General features: G+C 42.7%; 1 protein-coding gene across 2 annotated transcripts; it reads right to left on the bottom strand.

Annotated features, from left to right (window-relative positions):
- Nucleotides 1-1,617: 1,617 nt before the first annotated feature.
- CTCF (CCCTC-binding factor) lies at nt 1,618-23,524 on the bottom strand. Of its 2 annotated transcripts, none has more exons than XM_083752244.1 (11): nt 23,395-23,524; nt 11,551-12,340; nt 10,792-10,962; nt 9,071-9,204; nt 8,408-8,528; nt 7,708-7,857; nt 6,921-7,081; nt 6,469-6,651; nt 5,810-5,945; nt 4,500-4,664; nt 1,618-3,314 (listed from the first exon to the last, which is right to left on the bottom strand). In XM_083752244.1, exons 2-11 carry the CDS (start codon nt 12,329-12,331, stop codon nt 3,133-3,135), a joined length of 2,184 nt encoding a protein of 727 aa, XP_083608370.1. In that variant the 5' UTR covers nt 12,332-12,340; nt 23,395-23,524; the 3' UTR covers nt 1,618-3,132. The 2 variants fall into 2 exon arrangements, with proteins under 2 accessions (XP_083608370.1, XP_083608369.1); XM_083752243.1 differs by having other exon boundaries at nt 11,551-12,343; nt 23,395-23,521.
- Nucleotides 23,525-23,605: the final 81 nt, after the last annotated feature.

Genomic DNA, 23,605 nt, shown 5'->3' with positions numbered 1-23,605 from the left:
TCCCGCTTCTCTGTGGCCTCATACCTGTTGGCACTCACCCGAGTTCACGATTAGAAGTAATGATGGCTAAATGGAGCCCTCCTGGTTGAATGGCCTTTGAATACTGAATACCTGGGAATCGAAACTGCAAGAGCCCTTCATATCCTTATGAACTTCCTAGTAGCATGTGTTTTATTTCTAAATTTAAAATATTTCTATTCCAACTTCTATTATACAGTCCAAGGCAGCTAACCCAGGGGCTATAAAATAGAAGAAAACCAACAACCAATGGTTGTCTATTATGGGAAATGGGATATTAGGCTAGTCTGCTCCAGCAAAATTTTATGTTCCTAAACTGAACACAAGACTACACCATCCATTTTTGAAGTTTCTTGGAAGCAAAAACAGGTTTATCAAACACTACATCATAGTGTGAGTGTGTGTGCCACAAGTTGCGCAGGCCCAAATAACATTTGATGACAAATTCAGAGATACACATTAATCTATGAATGCAGCATTCAATAACTGATTTGTCTTTGTAAAGAGCATGGAAATAGATGATTCAATAACTTTAATGTCATCCCAAGCAAGTTACTGTATAATTTTCTATGGAAATATGGAGTTTGCATGTTTACTTGCAGGCTACATCTCACACTTTACTGAGCTAGTGGGAACATTTGCAAGAGAAAATTTGTGCAAGAGAAAATTTTTACATGTACCCACTACGAGATAAGACTGGCTATCCACAGCAGATCTTTCTTTGCCACGTTAATAGCTATTCATGAAAAGTACTACCTAGAACCTCAGCCCTTGATAAGCCGATTTTCTATGTGCTGAAGCCCACACTTTTTTAGAACAGATGTATTAAAAATGCACTTATCTTAATTGGTACAATCCAGAAAATGTTGTTAGTAGTATAGCTCAGCTCTGATATTGGCCAACATCACCAATTTGTCACAAACATTTCTGAGAATGCATGAGAAGCACTTCAGCAACTGAGGAAAGCACTCTGGAAACGCCAAAGTCCGGTATAACAGCTGTGCTGTTTATTACTCCCCCTTCAGCTATATCCTGCCATTCCATAAAGCTTTTTCACTACTTCCCCACCCCTTTGTTCTTTGGCAATGCACAGCCTCCTCCAATCCCCATTGCGGGAAGCAATATTCCTCCTGCCATAGCAAACTGGGAACCGGTGTGCCATTCCCCTGCCCCTTGAGGAGAGTCAGCAGGCCAAGTTTGGTTGAAAATAGGTCTTACATTTGATATTGTTAGGTCGACTATGCTTCAAAGAAAATTGAAGAACTCAGAATCTTGTGCATGGATTCCAATTTGCAAGTACATTTTAAGCATCTTTTGTAGAAGTGTTGTGCATGGCCCATTAATACAATGCATGAAAAAGCCAAAGGTGTCATTAACTGTGTGCTATGTGATTAAAATGCATATGTAGTAAATAATAGTTATGATACATGGGAAAGCCCATTCATCTTTAATGGGAAAATCTCCCCACTGAATGCAAACAGCTCAAAAAGGCAACATGTATTCACTCCCCCTTCACTTAAAAGTGATTATAAACTTGTTCCATCGTATTTTTCACAAAACTTTTTGAGGTTCCAAAGAGGCAGAAAGCATGCACACAGGTTCATCATTATTATTTATTAGCTGTACAGCAGTATATTCTCCTTCCCAGAGTCCAAACCCCATTATGTATTTTTATAACATTTTATCTCATGTTGGTTTCCTAAAATAATGAAAAATATCACACAGTACAGCTAAGTACAAAAATGCATCAACCTAGAATCAGATAGCTAACCTGATAGCTCTCTTAAAAGCGATACATAGAAGAAAATTCTTTTTGAAATCAGCAAGACTGAGGCTCTATAAAAAGCTTACGTAGTTTTAACATGTGATGGTTCATATACAGGCATCATTTTGTATTTTCACATTATTCTTCTTTTTAATTAAAAACCCCAAATCTTTTAATTAATGACCTAGTATGATTTCTTGCCCTAGGTTTCAAGGGCTGGGAAGCCCTATACAAATTAACACCTTGGCTTTCAACACAGAATTCATAAACACAAAAAAGTGAGCAAAGAAAATTGAGTTGTGAAAACCTGAAACTCAAAAGGGAGTTTAAGTGACACGTTTCAAGACCAAGTCTATATATTTAGAAACGGAAATGGGGTGTAGAGTTCTATCATTACACTTGGCTAGCACTCTTCCACTAATTTGATAGGTTCCAATATTTAATTTGGGACCAATTCCTGCATAATTCATTTTTGTAAGAGTTTTAAAACAGGGGTGGGGAACTTGCAGTCCTCCAAATGCTGTCTGACTCCAACTCCCATCAGTGCCAGAGACAATGGTCAGAGTGAAACCGTAATCGAGCAACATCTAGAGGGCACCATGTTAGCTACCACTGGTTTAAAATAACAGGGTTCTCTTCTTTAAACTGCATTCCCCCCCACAAACCTCTTAATTAAATGGAAAAAAAGATTAAAATGTAAAAAAAAGTTATTTACAAGCTTGATCATTACAGAGATGCCCTGCAGAAAGCAAAGCATCTGGGAGGAAAGACACCAGCTGGAGCATGCCAAACCTACATTGCTGACGCAGAGCCAGTCAGTGGAAGGGTGGAGTTGGTGGGTGGGTGAGGGGGGGAAAGCAAAAACTAAAATGCAATAAAAGTTTTACAACCCTCCTGAGTTCTGCATTTACATTTAAAAACCTCTATAGAGCAAAATGAGGCCAGAGGGCTTCAAGGAACGCGAAAGCAGATCCAGAGCAGTTAGTGTGGGCTCGAGTCCGGGCTTCCATGTTTTCCACGTTACGTGCAAAGGCTGTCCATGGCCTGTCACTACAATGCAGTCCAGAGTTAACTGGATCCAGCGACCTGCAGGAGACCCCTGGGGACTCAAAAATATCCCCACGTTCCATGATCCGGTTATAGGCTAACATTAAACAGAGAGAGTTCTAGGCAAATCACTTTCTAACATCATTTGAAGTTTTGTTTCCCGAGTTGTTTGGTAAAATGGTCTAAAAATGATGCATTTCCCAAAGCCAAAAATAAGGTAAAAAGGAAAATAAAAATAAAAGGGATCGAGCCGCTTCAAAAGAGCCCAGGCCAGTTCAGTCAAGAGCATAACTCTTCCTCCATCACCGGTCCATCATGCTAAGAATCATCTCTGGGGTGAGGTCTCCATTGGGTGCTTCCACCGCAGCTGGCTGAGCTCCTGCTGTAGCTGCTACAGTCTCTGCTTCAGGCTCCTTCTTGACTTCCACTATAATGTTTTCAATTGCACCAGTGTTCTGGTCTTCCACCTGAATGATTGCTGTTGCTATCAAATAAGAACGGGGTAAAAGTCAGACTCTCTCTGGGGATACCACTTCACAGTATCTCAACACTAGGCACAATAACCATAGCTAAGGCTGTGTATATGCTGCGATTCTCTGGCAGTGCACTGTGTGGCAGAGAACTGTACAAACTCATAGCTGGACAACAGTGACTAGCTAAGGCCTCTCTAATTTTAACAATTCCAAGAGTGATAGCAAAATTGGTCTCTGACCAATGTGGCTTCAAATTGGTATGTTTTTGATGGCTGCAGGGAGAGGAAAAATGTGTGTCAGACTGAGCATGAATATACAGCTGAGTCTTGCCCATGGAATGCCATCACAGGAAATGTACTCTGACATGTATTACTCACACATCTTTAAGTTGAATTTGGAGAGAAAGAATAATTTTTTTTAGGCTGACTGCCTAAGGTTATAAAAATTCAGTCATCATAGAAAGCTGACTTTTATCAAATCAGGCCATTGGTCCTTCTGACCCAGTCAGATGGGGCAGGGTATTAAATTATTAAATTATTATTATTACACTTACTGGCAGGGGCTGTCTAGGGTTTTGGAGCGGGGATTGATTCCCCAAGCCCTACTTGGAGATGTCAGCAACTGAACAGGGATCATCTGCATGCAAGGAATGTGCTGTTCACTGAGTTACGGTCTTTTTTCCTGTGGCTGCACAAGCTTCTGAGAAGAGGTTTTCATTACCTCCTGAGATGGAATGTACGGCATCTTGGTTTCATAAATGTTTCTGTTCCAACCCCCGATTTATGAAATTTCTAGAAATCTGAACAAGGGTTCAGCCATTAACAATACCAAGATGCTCATAAACATCCAATTCAGGGAGACTGACCAATTAGATTTGGTCATGCAAGTTCAATCTTAGTTGAGCAGAGTGTTAAGAACTAGCCAACCTGACCCTACATGTGTAAATGCTTCACCAAGAATCTAGTATTTGGTGCAAATTCTCAAGACATTTGAGTACTCAGCCCCTCACAAGTTTCTAGACCTTTATGGTAGCAAATATTATTGAAAATATGTTAAGTGATGATATCCGATTTCCCACTGATTGCCAGTCATATTTGTCTCTATTATAATGCACCTTGCAAAAGCTTCCAACACCCCCCCCCAAAAAAAAACCACCTATGCACTATCTTCCTTTTTTCCCATGGCCCAGGACTTACGCTGGGGCTGTTTTGGTTGATTGGCTTTGCCTGGCGGCCTTCCTCTTCGCTTCTTAGCCGGTGGTGGTGCTGGAACCACAGGTTCCACTTCCGGTTCAGCCTCTATTTCAACCGCCGTCTCCTCTTCTTCTTCGTTATCATCCAATTCTGGCTCTGCATTTTCCTCTTCAATATTGAAAAAAAGAAAATTAAATCAGGGCATCTATCAATGAAAACAACAAAACGGGAACAGCTCATATGCTCCCCATAGGCAGTATTGCCATTTCAGGTTTTAATCAGGAATGAATGAAATGTAGAACTTTGAAGATGTCAGTACACCTCTCCAAAATGAAACGGGAGGGGAGGTTTTTTGACTGTACATGTGTGCTAGGGGTGGGGTGGAAGCAATAAATTTCTTTTTATTAGCTATTCAGAATGGCTCTTCAGTGGAATGAAGAAGCAGAATTTTGTTTTATTATTGTTTTTTTTAAAAAACATATTGCAAATAAATAAATTGCCTCCTAAGGAATTTCATCATTATGTGTGGGATACTGAACTTCAAGGCGCTCTAATGACTTCCCTATTAACTTTATCCCGTCCTCCCCTTAAAATCTTCCAGATCTACTTCAAAAGATTCCTGGTGCCTTTTGTCCATGTGTCTTCTCACTTCCACTCACTGAGCTGTCCTGTGACCACTATGGGCAAGTGTACAGATGTGTACACACTTAGCATCTGGTTTGGGTCTTCTGTATATTTATCTTGCAAAGAAGTGCCTTTCCCACTGAACTGCATGTTAGAAATGACTCCCCTGCTCTGCACTTGGAGGCACCTTCCAGCATCCCCCACCTTGACTTGGAACAGAATGGCATTGCAAGGGGTTGGACTAGATGACCCTTGGGTTCCTTCCAACTCTACAATTCTATGATCCTATATAGGCTGTACGTAAAACAGATGATGAGCCAGCCCAAAGGGAGGGGAAAATATCACCTCTACTGCCCTTTCTTGGCAGCTTAACATTAACACACTCATTCACACCCAAGATATAGACCTGTTTTGGTGTGCCAGGTGGTAGGCAAAACAAATTTGGAAGCCAAAAGCTTGGATGTTGCCATTATTATTATTTATTACATGTTTATACCGCCCTATACTCTATAGCTGCAAGAAAAATTGCAGCTAGTAGTGCTTAAGTGACCATTGGCAAGTTATTTTTTATGAGCGACATGCAAGGCTTGGTAACTATAGAGCTCAATGAGAATATAATGCAGAGACTTGAGCATATAAGCAAAGTGAGGATGTCACAGCTGATTCAGAGATAAGCTTACAGTTCTTACCACTATCAGAGGAGTCCTCTTTCTTAGAGCGCATCTTTCTCTTTCGCCCACGTTTCCCCTTCTTGGGCTCCCCTCCATTTTCTCCTTCGACTCCATCAGGGCCTGTGCAGTTATCTGCATGTCTGGCCATGGTGTTCTGATTAGAAAAAGCCAGGTGAATGTTAAGACGTTGGCTGTATCAAATTAGAGCACTTGAATCCAAGCATGACCCCCCCCCCCGATTTATCCCCCCAAAAGAAAAAACGAAAAAAATGATCTTATTTGCCAAAACTGGGGCTAAGCCCCAACATCAGAGGTAAGCTGTGATGACGAGCCAAATTTTAATTGGTACACTTTACTTCTCCCAATAATCCCACCCAAAGAGAACATACACACCAGCAATCATATGCTTGACATAGCTCCAAAGAGAGAACAGGAATCAGCAAGTGTATTTAGGTTTTGCAGCCCTTCCCATGAAAAGTTACCATTTTGAAAGCGATACACATCCAGCAAAATGCCATATGGGGCTGGCTTTTGTCAGATATCTGTTTGACCTCACCAAGGCAGTTAGCAATATAGCACATCGAGGAAACTGGAAGATCTATTAGTACTCAACTTATTCTCTCAGGCACCAGTCTTACGCCCTGCTTCATGCAGCAACCTTGCCCCCAATCACTTACACGGCGTGTGAATGTTTTGCCACACTTGGAGCAAACGAAGGCAGCCGGAACAAAGTTTGGATCGTGGTAGCGTTTGAAGTGCATGTCAAGCAGCTGCTTCTGGCGGAAGGTCTTATCGCAATGGCTACAGGCATAAGGCTTTTCTCCAGTGTGGGTTCGCTTGTGCATAATCATGTGTCGTTCCTAGAAGGAACCAAGAACCAAGTCAGCAGGGGTGGGGTGGGGGATAACTCTAGGGCAGGAGTAGGCAACCTGGTGCCCTCCAAATGTTCTTGGACCACAACTACCATCAGCTACAAACATGCTGATGTGAGTTGTAATTCAACATCTGGTGGGCACTGTGTCGGTCTACATTATCCCACTTTATTATTTTGCATCCTCCCCCACCTGATCTGTGCGCCTCACCCGACCAGGGTGAGAACCACATTCTTAAACATTTACATATTCTTCACCTGTCGACATGCATAGTCACACTGGTCACACTTGAAACGCTTCTCGTTCTTGTGAGATTTCTGATGCTGGATGAGTGCATACCGCTCATGGAATACAGCATCACAGTAACGACACTTCTTGCCCTGCTCAATGTAGGAATGCTGCTTCCGCAAATGGACACCTGGTAAAGAGAAACAGGCCACATAGAGTGCTCTGCTTTTACTGCATAGCCTGTGGAATACATCAAGGTGCTCATGCTTACTCCCTAGAGATTATATTAATGTTCAGCTGAACGGGCAAATTCCTGCCCTAAGATAAATATTTTAGCCCACAGTGTCTAAGACTCCATGTCCTCTGTATTTGTTTTTCTACTTTGTTCTGAGCCTTCAAGGTACGGTGGGATTAAAAATATAAATCTGTTATTGCACACATGGAATTTTAGAGTTCTGGAATCTGATATTTGATAGGCTTATTATAGTCTAAGCTCCCACTTTAGCAAGTAGTTATGTGGCCCTCATAACCAAATAGAAAGAAAATCAGACCCACAAAGGCAATCAAGTAACTGCATTTATACACTGTATTACTTCTGAGGAGCAAAAAACAGCTTATATGTGGTTTTCAGGCAATCTCTCAACAAGGCAATTTTTGCAGGGCCAGACCTGCATAGCTTTAGCAGCCTTCAGCCTGTTCTCTAGACCATCAAACTAATATTAGTTGACCAACCAACTAGCCTTTCCTCTGAGAAGTATGATCACCACCTCTCTTACTAGAATCTGGTACTTCAACCTCAAGCCTCATGGCACTCACCCAAGTCGCTCTTCCGTGCAATAACAGTGTCACAGTGAGGGCAATGAAACTTGGCCACATTCTCTGTGTGCTTCTGCAGGATGTGCATCTTCATAGTCCCACTCTGGGTGAAGCGAGCGTGGCAAATGTAACACTCGTAGGGCTTCTCACCTTTCAGAAGAGAGGAGCAGTTAGCAAGAGAGGCTCATTTGCGGGCAGTAAACTATCAAAGGACCTGAGGGGTGGGCTTGGAGAGACAGCATCCCCTCAATCAAAGTCAAATTATGGGGCAAAGAAGAGAGATCTCTCAAATGTTGCATGGCAGATACAATGATACGTGGTTGAGTGCCAATATCTCCTTCTTTCCCAATTACAAAATATCCTTCGCTCTTTGAAGCTGCTGTCAGGGAACTTCAAGTTTAGTGTTCAGTTAGAGGTTATTACACTTCCCTAACAGTTTGCAAAAAAGCAAGTACTGTACATTTTTTTAAAAAAAGTCTGTAAGGAATCTCACTTCTTGAAATGCTGATCCAAGCAGTGACAATGGTCATAGCAGCCTTTAAGAAAAGCCACTAGAATATTAAGTCAGACACCCCCTGCCCCATCCCACTGTTTCTGAGATTATGTAGAAATTGCACACGGGTTTTACATGCCAAAGGAGCAGCGTGCACAGAACTTCCAGTGTGTGCTGGCCTCTGTGCCACCTCTGCAAAATATGTACCAGAATGGGTCCTCATGTGCCTCTTCAGTTTGTAAGTGTCCCTGCTGGCGTAGCTGCACAAGCTGCACTGGAATGGCCGCTCTCCAGTGTGAGAGCGAATGTGGCGTTTCAACTTGCTCACCTGTAAGTTAAGAATACCAAGATGGGATTTGTACCGTAAGAAGAAAGGGCTTTGCATTCACTGTCTTTTCACAAATGAATCAGTGCTATTTTTACCTATTGCATTTCTTGAATTGTAAGATGAGACATACAGAAAACAGAATGGCTATGGGGCTAAAAGCTTTCTGGGAGCCAAACAGTTGCTTATGGCCTGCCAATGTCATTTTTGATATTTCCACTCTGGGCAACAGACCTCCCCTACAAAACCAGAAACTGCATTTTTTTTTTTGGGGGGGGGGTAGTTCCAGGGGCACCTGGCTATACATGTTTTTGCATTTACATGTGGACGCCCATAACAGAACCCTTGCATAAGATGCAAGTTACCTAGTTAGGAACACTAAATATGTGGTCAAGAAACTAACAATATGACACAGGCTTTGTTAACTCCATATCCATTAAAGAAACCCAAAACCTCAAATGGGGGGGAGGCATGGAGACAGGATAATACTGGTAGTTAAGTGGGTATGGCCTACCTACAACTAGAAACCTGGATTCAAAACGTACCTCCACGCTGGCATAGTCACACATGGAACACTTGAATGGCTTCTCGTGGGTGTGTTTGTAGCGGCGATGCCGAACTAACTCGCCACTTGTCACAAAGGCCATGTCACAGTCAGGGCACTTGTGAGGACGAGTACCTGAGAGATCCCAGAGACAAATATATATAAATATATATTAAAAAGGCTAAACAGATATTGGCTTCATCTGTAGGAAATAGGTTTGCCTTCTTAATTTTAAGGTGCATCAAAAATGGGCAAGAAAATCTCTATTTAAAAAGACTGATATTATTATTAAGTACACTGTTGCTATCATGCTAAGGGTCCGAATGCTTGATAAAGCTAAGTATGGTACATGTGGTTAAGTAAGACTTATTTTCTATAGCATCCCAACTAGAAAAAAACCCAAGCCCTACCACTCAATGACATGGTAAGGAATGTGACTGTTTCACAGAGAAGCAATTGATGCAAGGCATTTTTATTTCAATTATGCTTCTGCTTTATTGGAAGTTATGTTTTGGACTTTGTGGGGTGATCAAAATTATGCAGATTGGTGTTAACAGTAATGAAGCCAGTAATTCTCAGTGTTTCAAAATGAAGTTTCCAGCCCTCATGGGCAAAAAAAGGAAACTTCACAATAGGACAAGGACTGGTTGGGACATCTGAAATGCTGAGGTGTCCAGATTGAAAAAGAATCCAGTCTATCGCTTCAGTGTCAAATTCTTCCCCCATTCCTATGAGCCTCAACCTCTCTTCTGCAACCCCAAGCCTAGTGTTCAGTTAAGACACATTAGGATTCACTATAAAAATCCATTCAGGTCTTTTTGCATATACTGGTATGAGTTCTGGCTAACAAGTTCTACTCAGAGTATACCAAATGAAATTAAAGGATGTAATTCAGTCACATCTTTTAATTTCAATGGGTATTCTCCAAGCAGAACTAACATTAAATACAGCCCTGTTTGCTTATTCAGTAGATTTAATCATGACACTTGCCTCTCATATCACAGAATCTAAAATTACTGGTAGACCAATATTAGCACAAGGATGGCTTGAGTCTGTAGCTCCCACAAACCAAGAGGCAGGTACCAGAAAAAATGCTTATGGGTTGGCAGCATCACCTACACCACAGATGGGAAACTTGCCTGAAGCAGTCCCATTCTTCCATCACATTGGAAACATTCTTCCTTGTTTTTCTTGGCTTTTTACAGTCTTTCCCCTCTTTTTATATGCAGTGTCAGAAAAGCTGGAAGGGGCAGCATTTTATCTGATAAATATAAAACTTTTAAAAAACATTTTTCCTGGTCGTATGGCTCGGTGAACGCCTGAGAACAAATTGCTAGGCTTCTGGCATCTGCAGTGTGTGTTTTTGCTTGTTTGTTTGTTTGTATAGTCAGAAAGGAATTGCTTTCATTAGATTTTTAAAACATTGGATATATTGGCCTGTTGTACTTAAAAATAATAATTCACTGCATACTTATTCATGCATCATCCTTTTACACCCAACAGCACTTACTCCTGAATAGACTTGCCTAAGTTTAGGGACTCTACTATGAGGTAGTCACTGTGAAAATTCAAGCACGGTACCGTAATTCTCATTCTGGATCAATTAATCCAGAACCCTTGTGTCTGACTCCATCCATCACTGGCATGCAGCCTCCGATACACTAACCCTGAGGGAATGTGGCCCCCAAAAGAAACAGAGGTCACCCTTTCCCTTTAAAGTACCTGTGTGAGTGTTGAGGTGATTTCTCAGCAATGTGACTGTCCGGAAAGCTCTGCCACAAAGATGGCACTTGTGCGGCCTCTCATCTGTGTGGCTTTTCATGTGACGGTCCAGGTTTGAACGGCGTGGGCAAGTGTAACTACACAGTTCGCACTGGAATGTCTTCTTCACTCCTGTCCAGAAAGCAAGGCTCTTTAGCAGTTTTAAAATAGCAACCCTTCTCTATGCATAAATGACCTGGAGCACCACAGAGGCAAATCCAGTTCAAAGTCCCCACTTTGAGGCAGGATCCTCCTCATGTTTTTCTTCCACCCCACTTCCAATTTCAAGGCACCTATCCAAAGGGGACAAAGTATACCACATCAGATTAAATCAGGGGATAGCATTAATAAAACCAATAGAAGTAGATCAAACAAATTAATTAAGGAGGCAACTCCTGATCTGAGGTAACACTGATCTGAGGGAAAACTAGATAATTCACATCCTGAAATCCACCCATCACCCCTGTATTTAAATCTTCATGGAAGGAAACACCAGATTATTTTTAAAAGTGGGGACAAAAACCCTTTCTTGATCTCAACAGGCCACAATGAGGTATCAAAGACAGTCAAGTCTCCTATCAAAACATATCTGGGTTTCAAGGCTGGCAAGGCTCTTTGCTCTAAGATGATGATGTATTCAGGAAGAGAGCAGTAATTCCTATCCAGAATAGATACTGAAGATGCCCCCCTCCTGCTCCCCAAATCCAATGTCCCATGTACCTTTCTTTTTAATTTTTGTTGGCTTGGGGGGCTTCATGTTGCCCACCACCTTCTCCGCATTGACCTCTGACAACAAGCCCTCCTGTTGCTCCTCTTCAAAGTCGTATACAGACACGTCCACATCTTTTCCCTCCTCAGTATAACGAAGTTTGCTTTTTTTGGTTTTCTTTGTCTTTTTGGCTGGGGGCTGATAGTCTGGGTCTTTCTGCCAATTAGGATCCTCCTGGGGCTGAAGTTCACCTTGCTCCAGCGTCTCCACCTCACCATTTGCACCAACTTTTACCACCTGGAAGCCTTCCGGCAAAGGGAGGGTGTGGCAGATCATAGGCTCCCCTTCCTGGAGGCCTCCTTTGGAGACCTCATTTTCGTAGGCCCCCTGAAGTTCTTCCACAGAAGTGGTAGCAACAGGTACAGACACTGGGACAGGCACCTGGACAAGTTGGAGCTCGCCCAGGTTTATAGGCTGCTCTTCCATATTCACAACTTGTAGGGTTATTATTTGCGTGTCGTCCACAGTAGCCTCAGCTTCCTGTTGCACAGTGCCTTCCATGACCTCCGTCTTCATCTGAAGCAGCGTTGGATCAAGCTGCTCCATCATGACCATCTGGACACCAGCATTGACTTCCTGTACCACTTCAGCCCCATCTGCCTGGTTGGGTGGCATTGGGCAAGCATCCTCCTCCTGCCCACCTTCCCGGCGCCTTTGATAGGTTTTCCTTTCTTTGCCTTTAATGAAAGTTTCAGACTCTTCGCCAATAGCTTCAACTGCCTCCCCTTCCATGTCACCTTCCTGCTGGAAAACAGAGGGGGAGACAAAAGCTACACTTAAGCAGTTGTTTCAGCAGCTTGCAAGAAATGGGGGGACAGAGTCTCACACCTTAAGAAATCTGATCAGACATGAATGACACATTGCATTTGCTGAAAAAAGAAATGCTCAGAACAAAGACCCCTGCTCACAAATATTATGGATACAACGCCTTACACACTCTTGATATAGGTCTGTAATGTGAAAAAAGAGAAAGAATTGTAATTCTAACTCAGGATTTGGGGGACAAGGATACATGCATTTTACACTTCTTTCTTCCTCCTGCATCCCATGAGTCAGATATAGTATTTTTGGGCTAATGCAAAGCTGCTTCTGAATTTTTTGTCCCTCCCAAAAAGTGTCAAAAAGATTGAGTCTCTGGGGACACCATGAAACCCCTCCACCATTACTTTCAGCAGTAGCCATTAGTCAAAAGTGAAAGGAAAAGGCAAGTTGCCCTGGCTGCTCCTGGAAATAAATGGTCTAGGTGTGATGTGATGTACCAAAATGGCACAGGCGAGGCAGCAACCCCAAAATAAGATGTCAGAAAAGCACAACCTCCAAATACTTTGTTTTGGATCAGCCAGCTTTTGCAACCATACCCTTCTTTACCCTTCTTTCCAAGCAGGAAAAATCAACTAAGTGGAAGGGAAACTGGAACATGTTCAGAATGTTGCGTGGATACACACCTAAAACTGAGTGCCTGGTACACTGCCAATACAAAGTAAATGGCTGCTGTGGAAGTGTCAATAGTTCACAGGAAGAGAACAGCAAAAAGGCTGACAACGTGGGCCAAAACAAAGAAGAGCCCACACAAATGCGGGTGGTTCAGTGCCACAGCAAAAGCAAAAGCAAACAGAAGACAGTTGACATGTGGGGAAAGGCCCATCTGAGATCTGTTAAAATTAAAACAGTATTTTAAAATCTTAGCTTATTCTAACCCCAGAGGGTTGGAGTACCTAAGAACATTAAATGTTCTTTCTTTAAAAAGAGGGCGAAAGAAAAGTCTTTATCTGAACTGGAAATTTGGAAGTCAACCTTTAGAATTATTTTTAATAAGACTACAGTAATCCTGCAAATAGGGACGCAGGTGGCGCTGTGGGTTAAAGCCTCAGCGCCTAGGGCTTGCCGATCGAAAGGTCGGCGGTTCGAATCCCTGCGGCGGGGTGCGCTCCCGCTGCTCGGCCCCAGCGCCTGCCAACCTAGCAGTTCGAAAGCACCTCCGGGTGCAAGTAGATAAATAGGGACCGCTTTCTAGCGGGAAGGTAAACGGCGTTTCCGTGTGCGGCTCTGGCTCGCCAGAGCAGCGATGTCACGCTGGCCACGTGACCCGGAAGTGTCTCCGGACAGCGCTGGCCCCTGGCCTCTTGAGTGAGATGGGCGCACAACCCCAGAGTCTGTCAAGACTGGCCCGTACGGGCAGGGGTACCTTTACCTTTTACCTTAATCCTGCAAATAAATCTATGTACAGCATTCACTCATCTACCCACACTAGCAATTTGTTGCACAATGATAACATTAAAATTAAAGGAATGAACCAACCTCTTCCATTAAAAAAGCACAACTCTGGTGGTGCCATGAAAAAATCCCAGAGTTGAGCACTTAAAATTAATCCAGATGCAGACTTTAGGGATTAAATTACAGCCGTGTACTTTTTGTTACGGAATTAACACAGGATTGTCCTTCTGGGACATTTTTGTCTGCATGGTAGTACACAATGCTCCCCAAGTTCAACGTGTCACCAGCGTGTTTTCTTTCTGTATACAAAAGGTGTACAGAAAGTACCTGGGACACCCACAAATTGTACTGATTTGCTAATGGGGTGCTTTATTGTCCCACTGGTAGTACAGTAATGTATTGGGATGAAAAAGTTGCATGTTTTTTTCAAACCAAATGATCCAGGGAAGCCAACTTCTAGCAACACCTTGTTTCATTTTAGGCCATTCCAGTTCCCCACAATATATTGGAATGTAGCTTGGAATAGAAAACCACACCTAAAACACTTATTATTGCTACTACATTTCTATCCCTCCATGGAGCTCAAGGTTGTATATATGACTCTTCTCTCCATTTTATCCTCACCACAAGCCTGCACAGCAGGTGAGGCTAAAAAAAATCCTGTTGATTAGCTCCGAGATAAAACTACATTCACTGAAAGGCAAGTAAGAGCAGAGCTTTTTACTTGCTATTTTGAACCATTATTTGGTAGGTGGTGTTGAAGAAAAAGGGATTATGGCTTAACTTCTGTTTTGCTTTAAATATGTTAACTTGCTTAGGTGTTTAGCTCACATGCAAGACACCACTATCTGGTACAGGATTACATTAGGCCCTTGGATCTATTCCATCTCTTTGAAAGTAACAAAAGTGAGGTTGATATAGAATGAGGATTGTCCTGATGAGTATACAAGGTATAAGGAATGTGTTCTACCTTCTTCACACTTAACCTTTGGAAAACACTGCTCTTGTCCATGCACTTCACATTTCCTCCAGCATAATAGATACTTTTAGAGACCCATGTGATTGTTGATACTGCAGCAGCACCCAACATTTTGCAAAAATAATGATTCCAGTGTCAGTATAACTAAGAAACAGAAAATTGACAAAGCAATGCAAAACAAATTGACATGCAATGAGTCCCACTGGTTTTAAGTTAGTTTCCTGCTTTCTGCCAGCAGCTGTCTGAGTATCTCAGTATTACATCCGCCTGCATGACAGTTAACAGTGAGATTCAACGCATGCGCTTAATAAGCTCTCCTGTCTCCCTGCCCAGAAGCTGACCACATGATTTGCAGTGTGGGTGGGTTGCTTTGCTTGTCAACACTGAGACAGCCTCACATCTCTTGCCTAAACTTCCCCACAAAATAAATACTTCCATATCCTAGCAGGCCAGCTAATGTGTCTGCATAGGAGGAAAGAGGGGGGAAATCCAGAAATCAAAAGATCAGAAAAAAGAGAATATTTGGTTAGCTTGATGCTCTAAAGGTCACCTCTATAGGACTAAGTTTTGAGAGAACCCAATGACTCACTTTCTGGTCAACTACATCAGGGCTGTTGTGTGTGCGCACCCCCCTTAAAACAAAAGGAATAGCAGCATTGATGGAAAGGCCTCAACATACCGTTCTTCAACAAGCACCACAGCATTTAATTTGAGCATCAGTAAGTGGAAGCATGTGCAATTTGAGCTTCTACAGTTGTGAGGCCTTATAGGGGAACCAGCCCACTTAGAATTTGCAAAAAGGCATATTGCCACTTTAATGTAGTAATTACATTTATGAACCATAAAATAGCTTTTACCCTTTTTATCCAAAATTAGTGAATTATTATGCATCTTTCTAAATGTTCTTCCTTTCCTTGCCCTCCGACTTGTCTGTCTTAATAATTTTTGCATAGCACTTAGCACAATTTTAAGCACTTAAAAAAAGATGCCATCAACTGTTTTGGAGACATTCTGAAACATTTTTCTGTTTTTAAAACCATGGCAGAAGAGAAAAGTCTGAATGCCTGCAGTGCGTGCTGTCAGTTTTTAATTTGCTTCTGTGAATTTTAGAGTTCATTTGGATTGGCTCACTCTGCGCACCTGCAGCAGAAGCCCATGTTTCCAGCCTTGGCCATTGCAGAACACACCTACTCAAGTTCTGCTCTGGATCTCCGATTAATTTTTACAGTGGAGTCACAGCAAGTTGCTAAGAATAACCTGTAAAGTTTAGCTGTCTTTTACAACACGAGAAGTTGGGTTGGAAAACTGAGCCAATTAACAGGTTAGATTAATTGATATAAAACTATTTGAATAACTAAACTGGCACTTCCTATTTTTAAAAGTCTGCATATTCTCTCTCTCTCTCTCCCCCCCCCCCAAGATTGCTGTTTTTAAAGCTTTCAGGTTGGTTGGTTGGTTTTTAAAGCAATAGTGGTATATAAATTTTATGAAAAACATTATTATAAATTATAAAAGAACAGGTGACAAGAAGCACTGTCTTGAAATAATATTAATATTTCAAGTAGCCCACCTGCCACTCTGGGTGGCTTCCAACAAAATAAAGGAACACATTAAAAGCTTCCTGAAACAGGGTTGCCTTCAGATGCCTGAAATATGATTGGCTCTACTAAAATATGCCTGCAAAAATATAGGGCATGATATTTTGAAAAGTGTAGCATTTTTCTTCAGAGCTATTGTTCTTACTAGCATACAGATGTTAAAAAACCACACACACCAATCTTAACATTTATTTAAGGAACTTGACAGCTTCAATTAAAAAAAAACCCCCTCAATGGGACAGCTGCATCACGGTGGGACGAGTTCAAACAAGGCTCTGGATCCACAGAATACACTCAAGTTCCTGATGCTACACAAAGGTCCAGAAAGCGAAGACAGTACCACCTTTTAGAGGAAGCAATTTAATCAAAATGCAATTGCGATCACTCCTATCTGTTGACTACAACATAACTGGCATCCAAATCTGCCTCAGCCTGTATTTTCCTTAACATCATAAAGAAAATGCTACTTGCTTACTGGTACTTTCTATGCCTGAGCAGCCATGTTCAAGGGAAAGTTTTGTATGTTACCCTGCTGTTTTAAAATTATGCTATCATGCATGACATTAACTGGTTAACCTAAAGGTTCACAACAAACATGTTTTTGCTCCACTACATGTAGATTATTATAAACAAGCAAACAAAGAGGCAGACAGTATGAGACTTTATTAACAACTATAACAACAAAGGGAATGTTAGATAGAGCATATTATTACAAAAGCTGTTCCCTAAATACAAAAAAACAACAACACACAAATAAAACTCAGGTTATAGTTACCCCAAAAATGTTCATACTGTTTTTTACTAAAAGCAGCACCCTCTGTCTTGAGCTAAATTTCCAACATTTATTTCCAAGTAGCTAGTATTAAAAAGGGAAATATTCCGCATCAATGGAAGATACTTCTCCAAAAAGTTCTTTCACCTTTTTAAGAGATTCAACTTGAAGACAATGATTCACTATTGTACAATAGCCACCTAGGTGGTTTTAAGTAAAGTTAGCCAAATTCATGGAAACACCTATCATGAAAGCTACGGTAAGTCAAATCATCTTATTCAGGGGCAGTATATCTCTAAACACCAATTGCTACAGGGGAGAGCTGTTGCCTTTAATCCTATTTTCAGGCTTCAATTTTAGTTGAAAACTTTTGTAAATAAGATGCTGGACTAGATAGACAATTAGTTGGATCCAGGAAGGCTTACAAGTTAAGCATCGCAAAGGTGAATAAGGCATTTTTTGACCTTTGCTAGGTTAAATGCTGATTTTAAGGATTCTGCCAAGCCTATTTTTGAAATGCTTATGAGTAACTCATTTCACTCCAGAGACAGCTTCAGAAAAACCTGGGAGTCAGTTACTCAATCCCAAGAATTGAGTACCTAGAACATCTGTTCTCTTGGCTTTTGAAGTGTACAATAATCTTTTAAAGGGCAGTAAATTTAGTTCACCAGGAAAAACAGTGCCTAACTAATAGCAGACATGCCCACTGAAGCTTACAATATTCTCAACTACGGTAATTAAGAATTTATACATATTTTTTCTTAGTCACATGCTGCAGATATATTCAGAATTTCAGTCAATTTAGATCTGTGTCATATATCTTCATGTTATTCCACAGCTGTACATATGAACTCTCCCTGGTTTTCAATGATAAATGTATGAACATTTATGATCCTTACTCACACTAAGCTGGTGAGAACCTGTCATTTTGAAACTGCCATCAGAAGAGAAAGTGTTAAAAGAGGTTACTCTCACTTGTGCAAAGTTGTTGTTGTCTTAATGTAATATTCCAGTAAGTGACCAAGATCCCAAGCTTGTATGAAAGCTTTAAAATAAAGTATGCAAATGTGTGAGCTTTCAGTTGATGTTTAAGTCATTTTACACACATGTAAGAACTCAACATACTGTAGACCAGAGTTGGAAAATTTCTGAGTATCCAGCATGTATATTTCCCCACTAGCCCTTGTTTAGCTTAGCTTGCAGTAAATTGTGCCCCAAAGTCTTATTCCAACTGATCAGGAATGTCAGAGAGCTCCTCTTCCATAAAAACCCTGCCCTAGAAGCTTTCACTAATGTAGTTTCTTTGCTTCCGAAGAAGCAAGGAGTACTGGAGTGCTTCCAAATAGCAGCTCTACCCAGCTATGCCTCCTCCGATCCCACATCCCCTCCTCCTCTATTTTAAAGAGTGTTTTGAAAAGGATCTTGCAGTAGCAGTCAACCATGGCCAAAGGCAAAACCAGTGTTTCTCTCTCACGATCTTTCTGTCAAGAGCTGGAGAATACATCAGGTGCCATTAGGAGCAACCCTTTTGATATGAATGCTCCTTCCTGACACTGGGGAATCAACAAGGTATCAAGGTGACCCACCATTGGGATTAATCAGAGAATATGCAGAAAAAAAGATATTTTCCAACACTAGCTTATGAATCCATCTTCTGGGTTAAGTGGAGGGTGAGAGAGGGAAAAGATCTCAACCCCTCAACACTTGCCTCTTCTAAACTGGACACTTCTGGCTAACGCCTTGTTTCACTTTCTAGCCAATGCAAAAAGATCCCTTTGGCTTCAGTGTGAAAGATCGTCTGCTTACAAGAAACCAACACAAAGATCCATGAACTCTGAACAAAATTGTTACGTTCCAGAGAGCTTGAAAGCAACTGGAGGTTGCCCCAGACTCAATGACAGAGTACACACACAGACACACATACATACAATAGGTATGGGGAACCTCCGGATGTTGCTGGACTACAACTTCCATCAGCCCCAACAAGCATGGCCAATGGTCAGGCATGAAAAAAATTGTAGTCCATAAACGTCACACCTTCCTTACCTAGCTTTCCCCCAGGAGCTCAGAAGCTGCAGATATGAATAAAAGCATAAAATGCTGTGCATGAGATGCTATTTAAGCCATTTGACAGCAAGCAATGGAGAAGGTCTATTTGGATAACACCGAGATAAATTTCCTCTTTCTTGTTAAGTAAGTTTCCAAGACTGTACCCAGAGGGAAAGCTATTCCACCGCAGTGAGATTCAAAAAGGTTCCCTTGTTTATGTGGAACCATTTTCACTGAAGTATTCATACCTCAATTGTAGAGCAATTGCTTTGCATGTATAATATATTTAGGCCCAATCTTTGTCATCTCTAGTTAAGAGGAATCAGGTGGCAAGTGATGAGACAGACCCCTGCCTGAGACCCTGAAGAACTGCTGCCAATCTGAGAAGACAATACTAGGCTAATCTGACTTTATATAAGGCAACTTTCCATGTTCTTAACAACAAAGTCTATGCATGTCAGTTGAGAACTAAGTTCCACTGAGTTCAAAGCATTTAGCCCCCAGCTAAATGGTTATAGGATTAAATCAACAGTACTTGAAATTTATTTTACAAAGGTGGAGCAAACTCTAAAAATCCTGAGTTCTATACTACATGTTACAAAGGCCACCACATTTTGTAATTACAGCTATGCTAATAAAATAGGCTGATTGAAGCCACTCCAGGGTTCTTATTTTACATATTTATCTGTGTCCAACATCACCTCTGAATGTACAAACTGGAAGTTACTTATATGTAATGGCACAGTAGGGAAAGTGAAATTTACAAAAATAAATGAATTCTACCAGGTACAAGAATTCACATTAAAAGTGAACTTAAGTTTTGAAAATAAAGTCAGGTTCCCTAGCTATGAAGCAGATTCCCAAACTGCTGCCCATTGGCTCAACCATTCAGAATACAGTGGTACCTCGGGTTAGGAACGTAATTCGTTCTGGAGGTCTGTTCTTAACCTAAAACTGTTCTTAACCTGAAGTACCACTTTAGCTAATGGGGCCTCCTGCTGTGCACGATTTCTGTTCTCATCCTGAAGCAAAGTTCTTCACCCGGGGTACTATTTCTTGGTTAGCGGAGTCTGTAACCTGAAGCATATGTAACCTGAAGCGTATGTAACCCAGGTACCACTGTATTTCATAAAACACACCAAGTTTTGACAGAAGTAGCAAGGGTACATTTAATCCTTAGCAGTACTGCTGAGAATTCAACAACTGCAACATTAGAATCAATTGATACATTCAGATCTAAAACCAAGGTGAATGCCTCAATATGCCAGGAGATTTCTGGAAGTTTTACAGATATATGAGAGTTCAACACAGGTGGAGATAAAAAGATAAGTAGAAGCAGTGTAGATGGAGGTGGAGCATAACACCAGGCAAGTCTGAACTACAGCTCAGAAGACCAGGCTATTAGAGGAAGAATGTATCTGATACTGGGGAAAATTTAATCCTAAATTAAATCCTAAACTAAGTTAAATTTAATCCTAAATTAAATCCTAAGATAAGATTTAATCATAAGAACATAAGAAGATGCTGCTGGATCAGGCCAATGGCTCATCTAGTCCACCATCCTGTTCTCACAATGACTAACCAGATTCCTGTGGGGAACTTGCAAGTAGGACATGAGTGCAACAGCTCTTTGCCTACCTGTAATTCCCAGGAACTGGTATACTACCTCTGACAGTGGAGGTACAACGTAGCAATTATGGCTAGTAGTTGTTGATGATAGTCTTGACCTCCATGTATTTGTTTAATCCTTTTTTTAAAGCCAACCAAGTTGGTGGCCATCACTTCCTCCTATGGGAGACAGCTCCATAATTTAACTGTGTGCTATGTGAATAAGTACTTTCTTTTATCTGTCCTGGAATCCCCAATGAAATAAATGGAACTACAGTGCACTGTTACATAGGCATGTCTTTCAGATGTCAGTGCAGCCTAGTCCCAACAGGTTAACTTTTGCTCAATAGAGTCTACTGCCGCCAGTATCAGCCAACTCTAACACCATCAGATAAGCATGAATATGTAAGAGTAGCCTTGATTAAGTTACTCCCCGCCTCTCAAATTCATTTGTTCCCTTGCACCACTTTGTTCAGTACACTACTTGCCCAAAGCCTGCAAAAGAGTAAGTTAAGGAGCACACAAGGTCCACCTGTTTTCATGGTAGGAAAGTTTGAAAGTAAAATAAGAAACAGAATGTAACCCATAAAACAGCTTACTGTGCTTATTTAGAGATGACTCATTTGCACTAGAAAGTGACAGACGAATGACAAATGGGCAAGACTTTAGAACTGTGTTTTAAAATATATGTGGGTGAGAGATACTAGTTTGGAATACACTTTTAGGTTTAAATGACTACTCAGACAATCACTACAATACTGGGAGCCCAAAAGAATATTTTTTGGGAAATCAAGCAGAATTCTAACTATTACAGCAAAACAGCAATGATGTCCACTGACAACATAGAAGCATTAGCTACATCAAGATGCTGCACCAACTATGGGCTAGCATAATATAATTATAGTAGCATGGGTCTATTATTTCACTTAAATCTCCCCTCGTGGACCACCTCATTCTGTAAAGAACATGTAACTGTAAATAAATGGTCAGAATCAAAGCTGGTTAGCTATGACCAATACCCCTCCTCTCCCCATTTTAGAAGGCAGTTCACTAGGGTGATGCAATTATGACTTATCCGTCAAGATTACCCAGGATGGCTTGGGCAACTTGCTATCACTCACCCTAACCTACTTTGGAGAAATATATTTAACAGGCCCACCAATTTCACACTAGCAACCTCAAGCATGTTCTCAACTGCTCAGATTAAATTGACAGCATATATTCAGAGCAATATATTTTAAAACAAGGCATATAAAGTAATATGCAAATTTCTGGTATATTCCCCTTGTGAAAGAGTTCTTTTCTTAAAATAAAACCGCAGGAGAACCTTCAGGAAGCTATAGAGTCAAAGTAGTAATAGACTTCTCTTCTTCAGGGCTGGGAGATCCCCCTCACCCAAACCTTCTTGGATTATACATGAGGATGTATAAAGGAAGATCTCTACAACCTCCGGAATTGCGTGGCCCAATTTTCTGGCAATTTTAGAGGGCTTTCCCTTAAAGTATTACTTTTTTTCCCCTTTAAGAATAGTATCTGCACAAAGATAATCAGGACTAGGTGGTAGCGTCGAGGCCAAAGTCATGACTCGGGGTATGAATGAGATCGTGAAGTCTCTCCCCCCCCCCCTTCCTTGACACCATCGTAACTTTACGAAAGGATCTTCCCCGGTAAAGGTGAAAAGGGGAGCCCCGCGTGAGCTCCTTCCCGGTTCCAGGCCGGGCGGGCGAGCTCGGGCGTCCCCGCCTGGCGCTCTCCCGCGCTGCATGGCGCTGCAGCTCAGCCTGCCTTGCAAGAGGGAGCTCGAGTCCCGATCTTGAGCTCGCAGCGCCTCTCACTCCGCAGCGCGCACAGCGAGGCGGCGGCCGGCGGGAGCAGGCGGGCAGGGACGGGCAGCGCGGACACGCAGGACCATCGGGGGAAAAGGACGCGGACGGAGCAGGCCGGGGACGGTCAGCTGGGACGGGACGAGGACGTCCGGGCATGGGGAGGAGGGAGAGAAAAGCAGAAGCGGAGACGGGCGGGAATCGACGCGGGGCGGAGGCGACCGGGCGGAACGAGAAGCGAGCCAGAAGAGGCGGGAGGTGGCAGGATTAGGCCGCAGGTTAATGGGGGCGGCTCGGGAGGAGCTGGGAAACGGGGGGGGGGGAGGAAACCCAATCGACTCGGCCAGGATCAAGGCGGGCGGGTGGGTGTTTTGAACAGAGGTTTTTTGCGGGGACAGGAACGCCCGGGGTTAGTCGTTTCCATAATGGCGGACGAGTTAAATAAAACCCGAGTCACTCCAGCAGGCCGTGGTTGGCGGCGGCGGAGAGGGTGAGGCGGCGGCGGGTTGGGCAAGGCCGAGCTAAGCAGCCGCGCCTCTGTCTATTTATCCAGGCCCGGCCTGGTTCCGGCAGAGGCGCTGCTCTGGGAGGCCGATGGGCGGCAGTACCAGGCCGGCATCAGGGCGATGGGGACGGTAGAGGGAGACAAAGCCCCGCTCCCCATCGGCGGCGCCGCGGCGGGTCCCAGCCCGAGCCCCATCGTGACACCTAGAGGCCGGAGAAAGCGACTGCAAACCCCCCGCGCTGCTTACCTGTCCCGGAGGCGCCTCCGGGCCGCCCCTGCTGCCCCGGGCCCCGCCCCGCTCGGGCCCTGCGGAGCTCCTACTGCCGCTGCCCCGCCGCTAGCGGCCGCCGCCAGCGCCCAGCACCAGCTCGCGGTTTAATCGTTCCACAGTCGCCTCGGACACAAAATGGCGGCCGAGACAAACAGTGCGCCTGCGCCAGCCCGGCAGCCGCGGCCGC

The sequence above is a fragment of the Podarcis gaigeae genome (genome assembly GCF_964106915.1).
Source record: "Podarcis gaigeae genome assembly, chromosome: 8".
NCBI lineage: Eukaryota > Metazoa > Chordata > Lepidosauria > Squamata > Lacertidae > Podarcis > Podarcis gaigeae.
The sequence above is the reverse complement of the archived record's forward strand: the minus strand, read 5'-3'. Positions and strand labels throughout refer to the sequence as shown.

Bases quoted from the DNA above. Each gene is read 5' to 3' on its own strand.
- CTCF (XM_083752244.1), bottom strand. From the start codon at position 12,331: ATGGAAGGGGAGGCAGTTGAAGCTATTGGCGAAGAGTCTGAAACTTTC. The intron at 7,858-8,407 runs GTACATATTTTG...CTCTTCTGAAAG, and splicing joins GCACATGAGGACCCATTCTG to GTGAGAAGCCCTACGAGTGT. The intron at 6,652-6,920 runs GTGAAGAATATG...GGTTCCTTCTAG, and splicing joins GTGACTATGCATGTCGACAG to GAACGACACATGATTATGCA.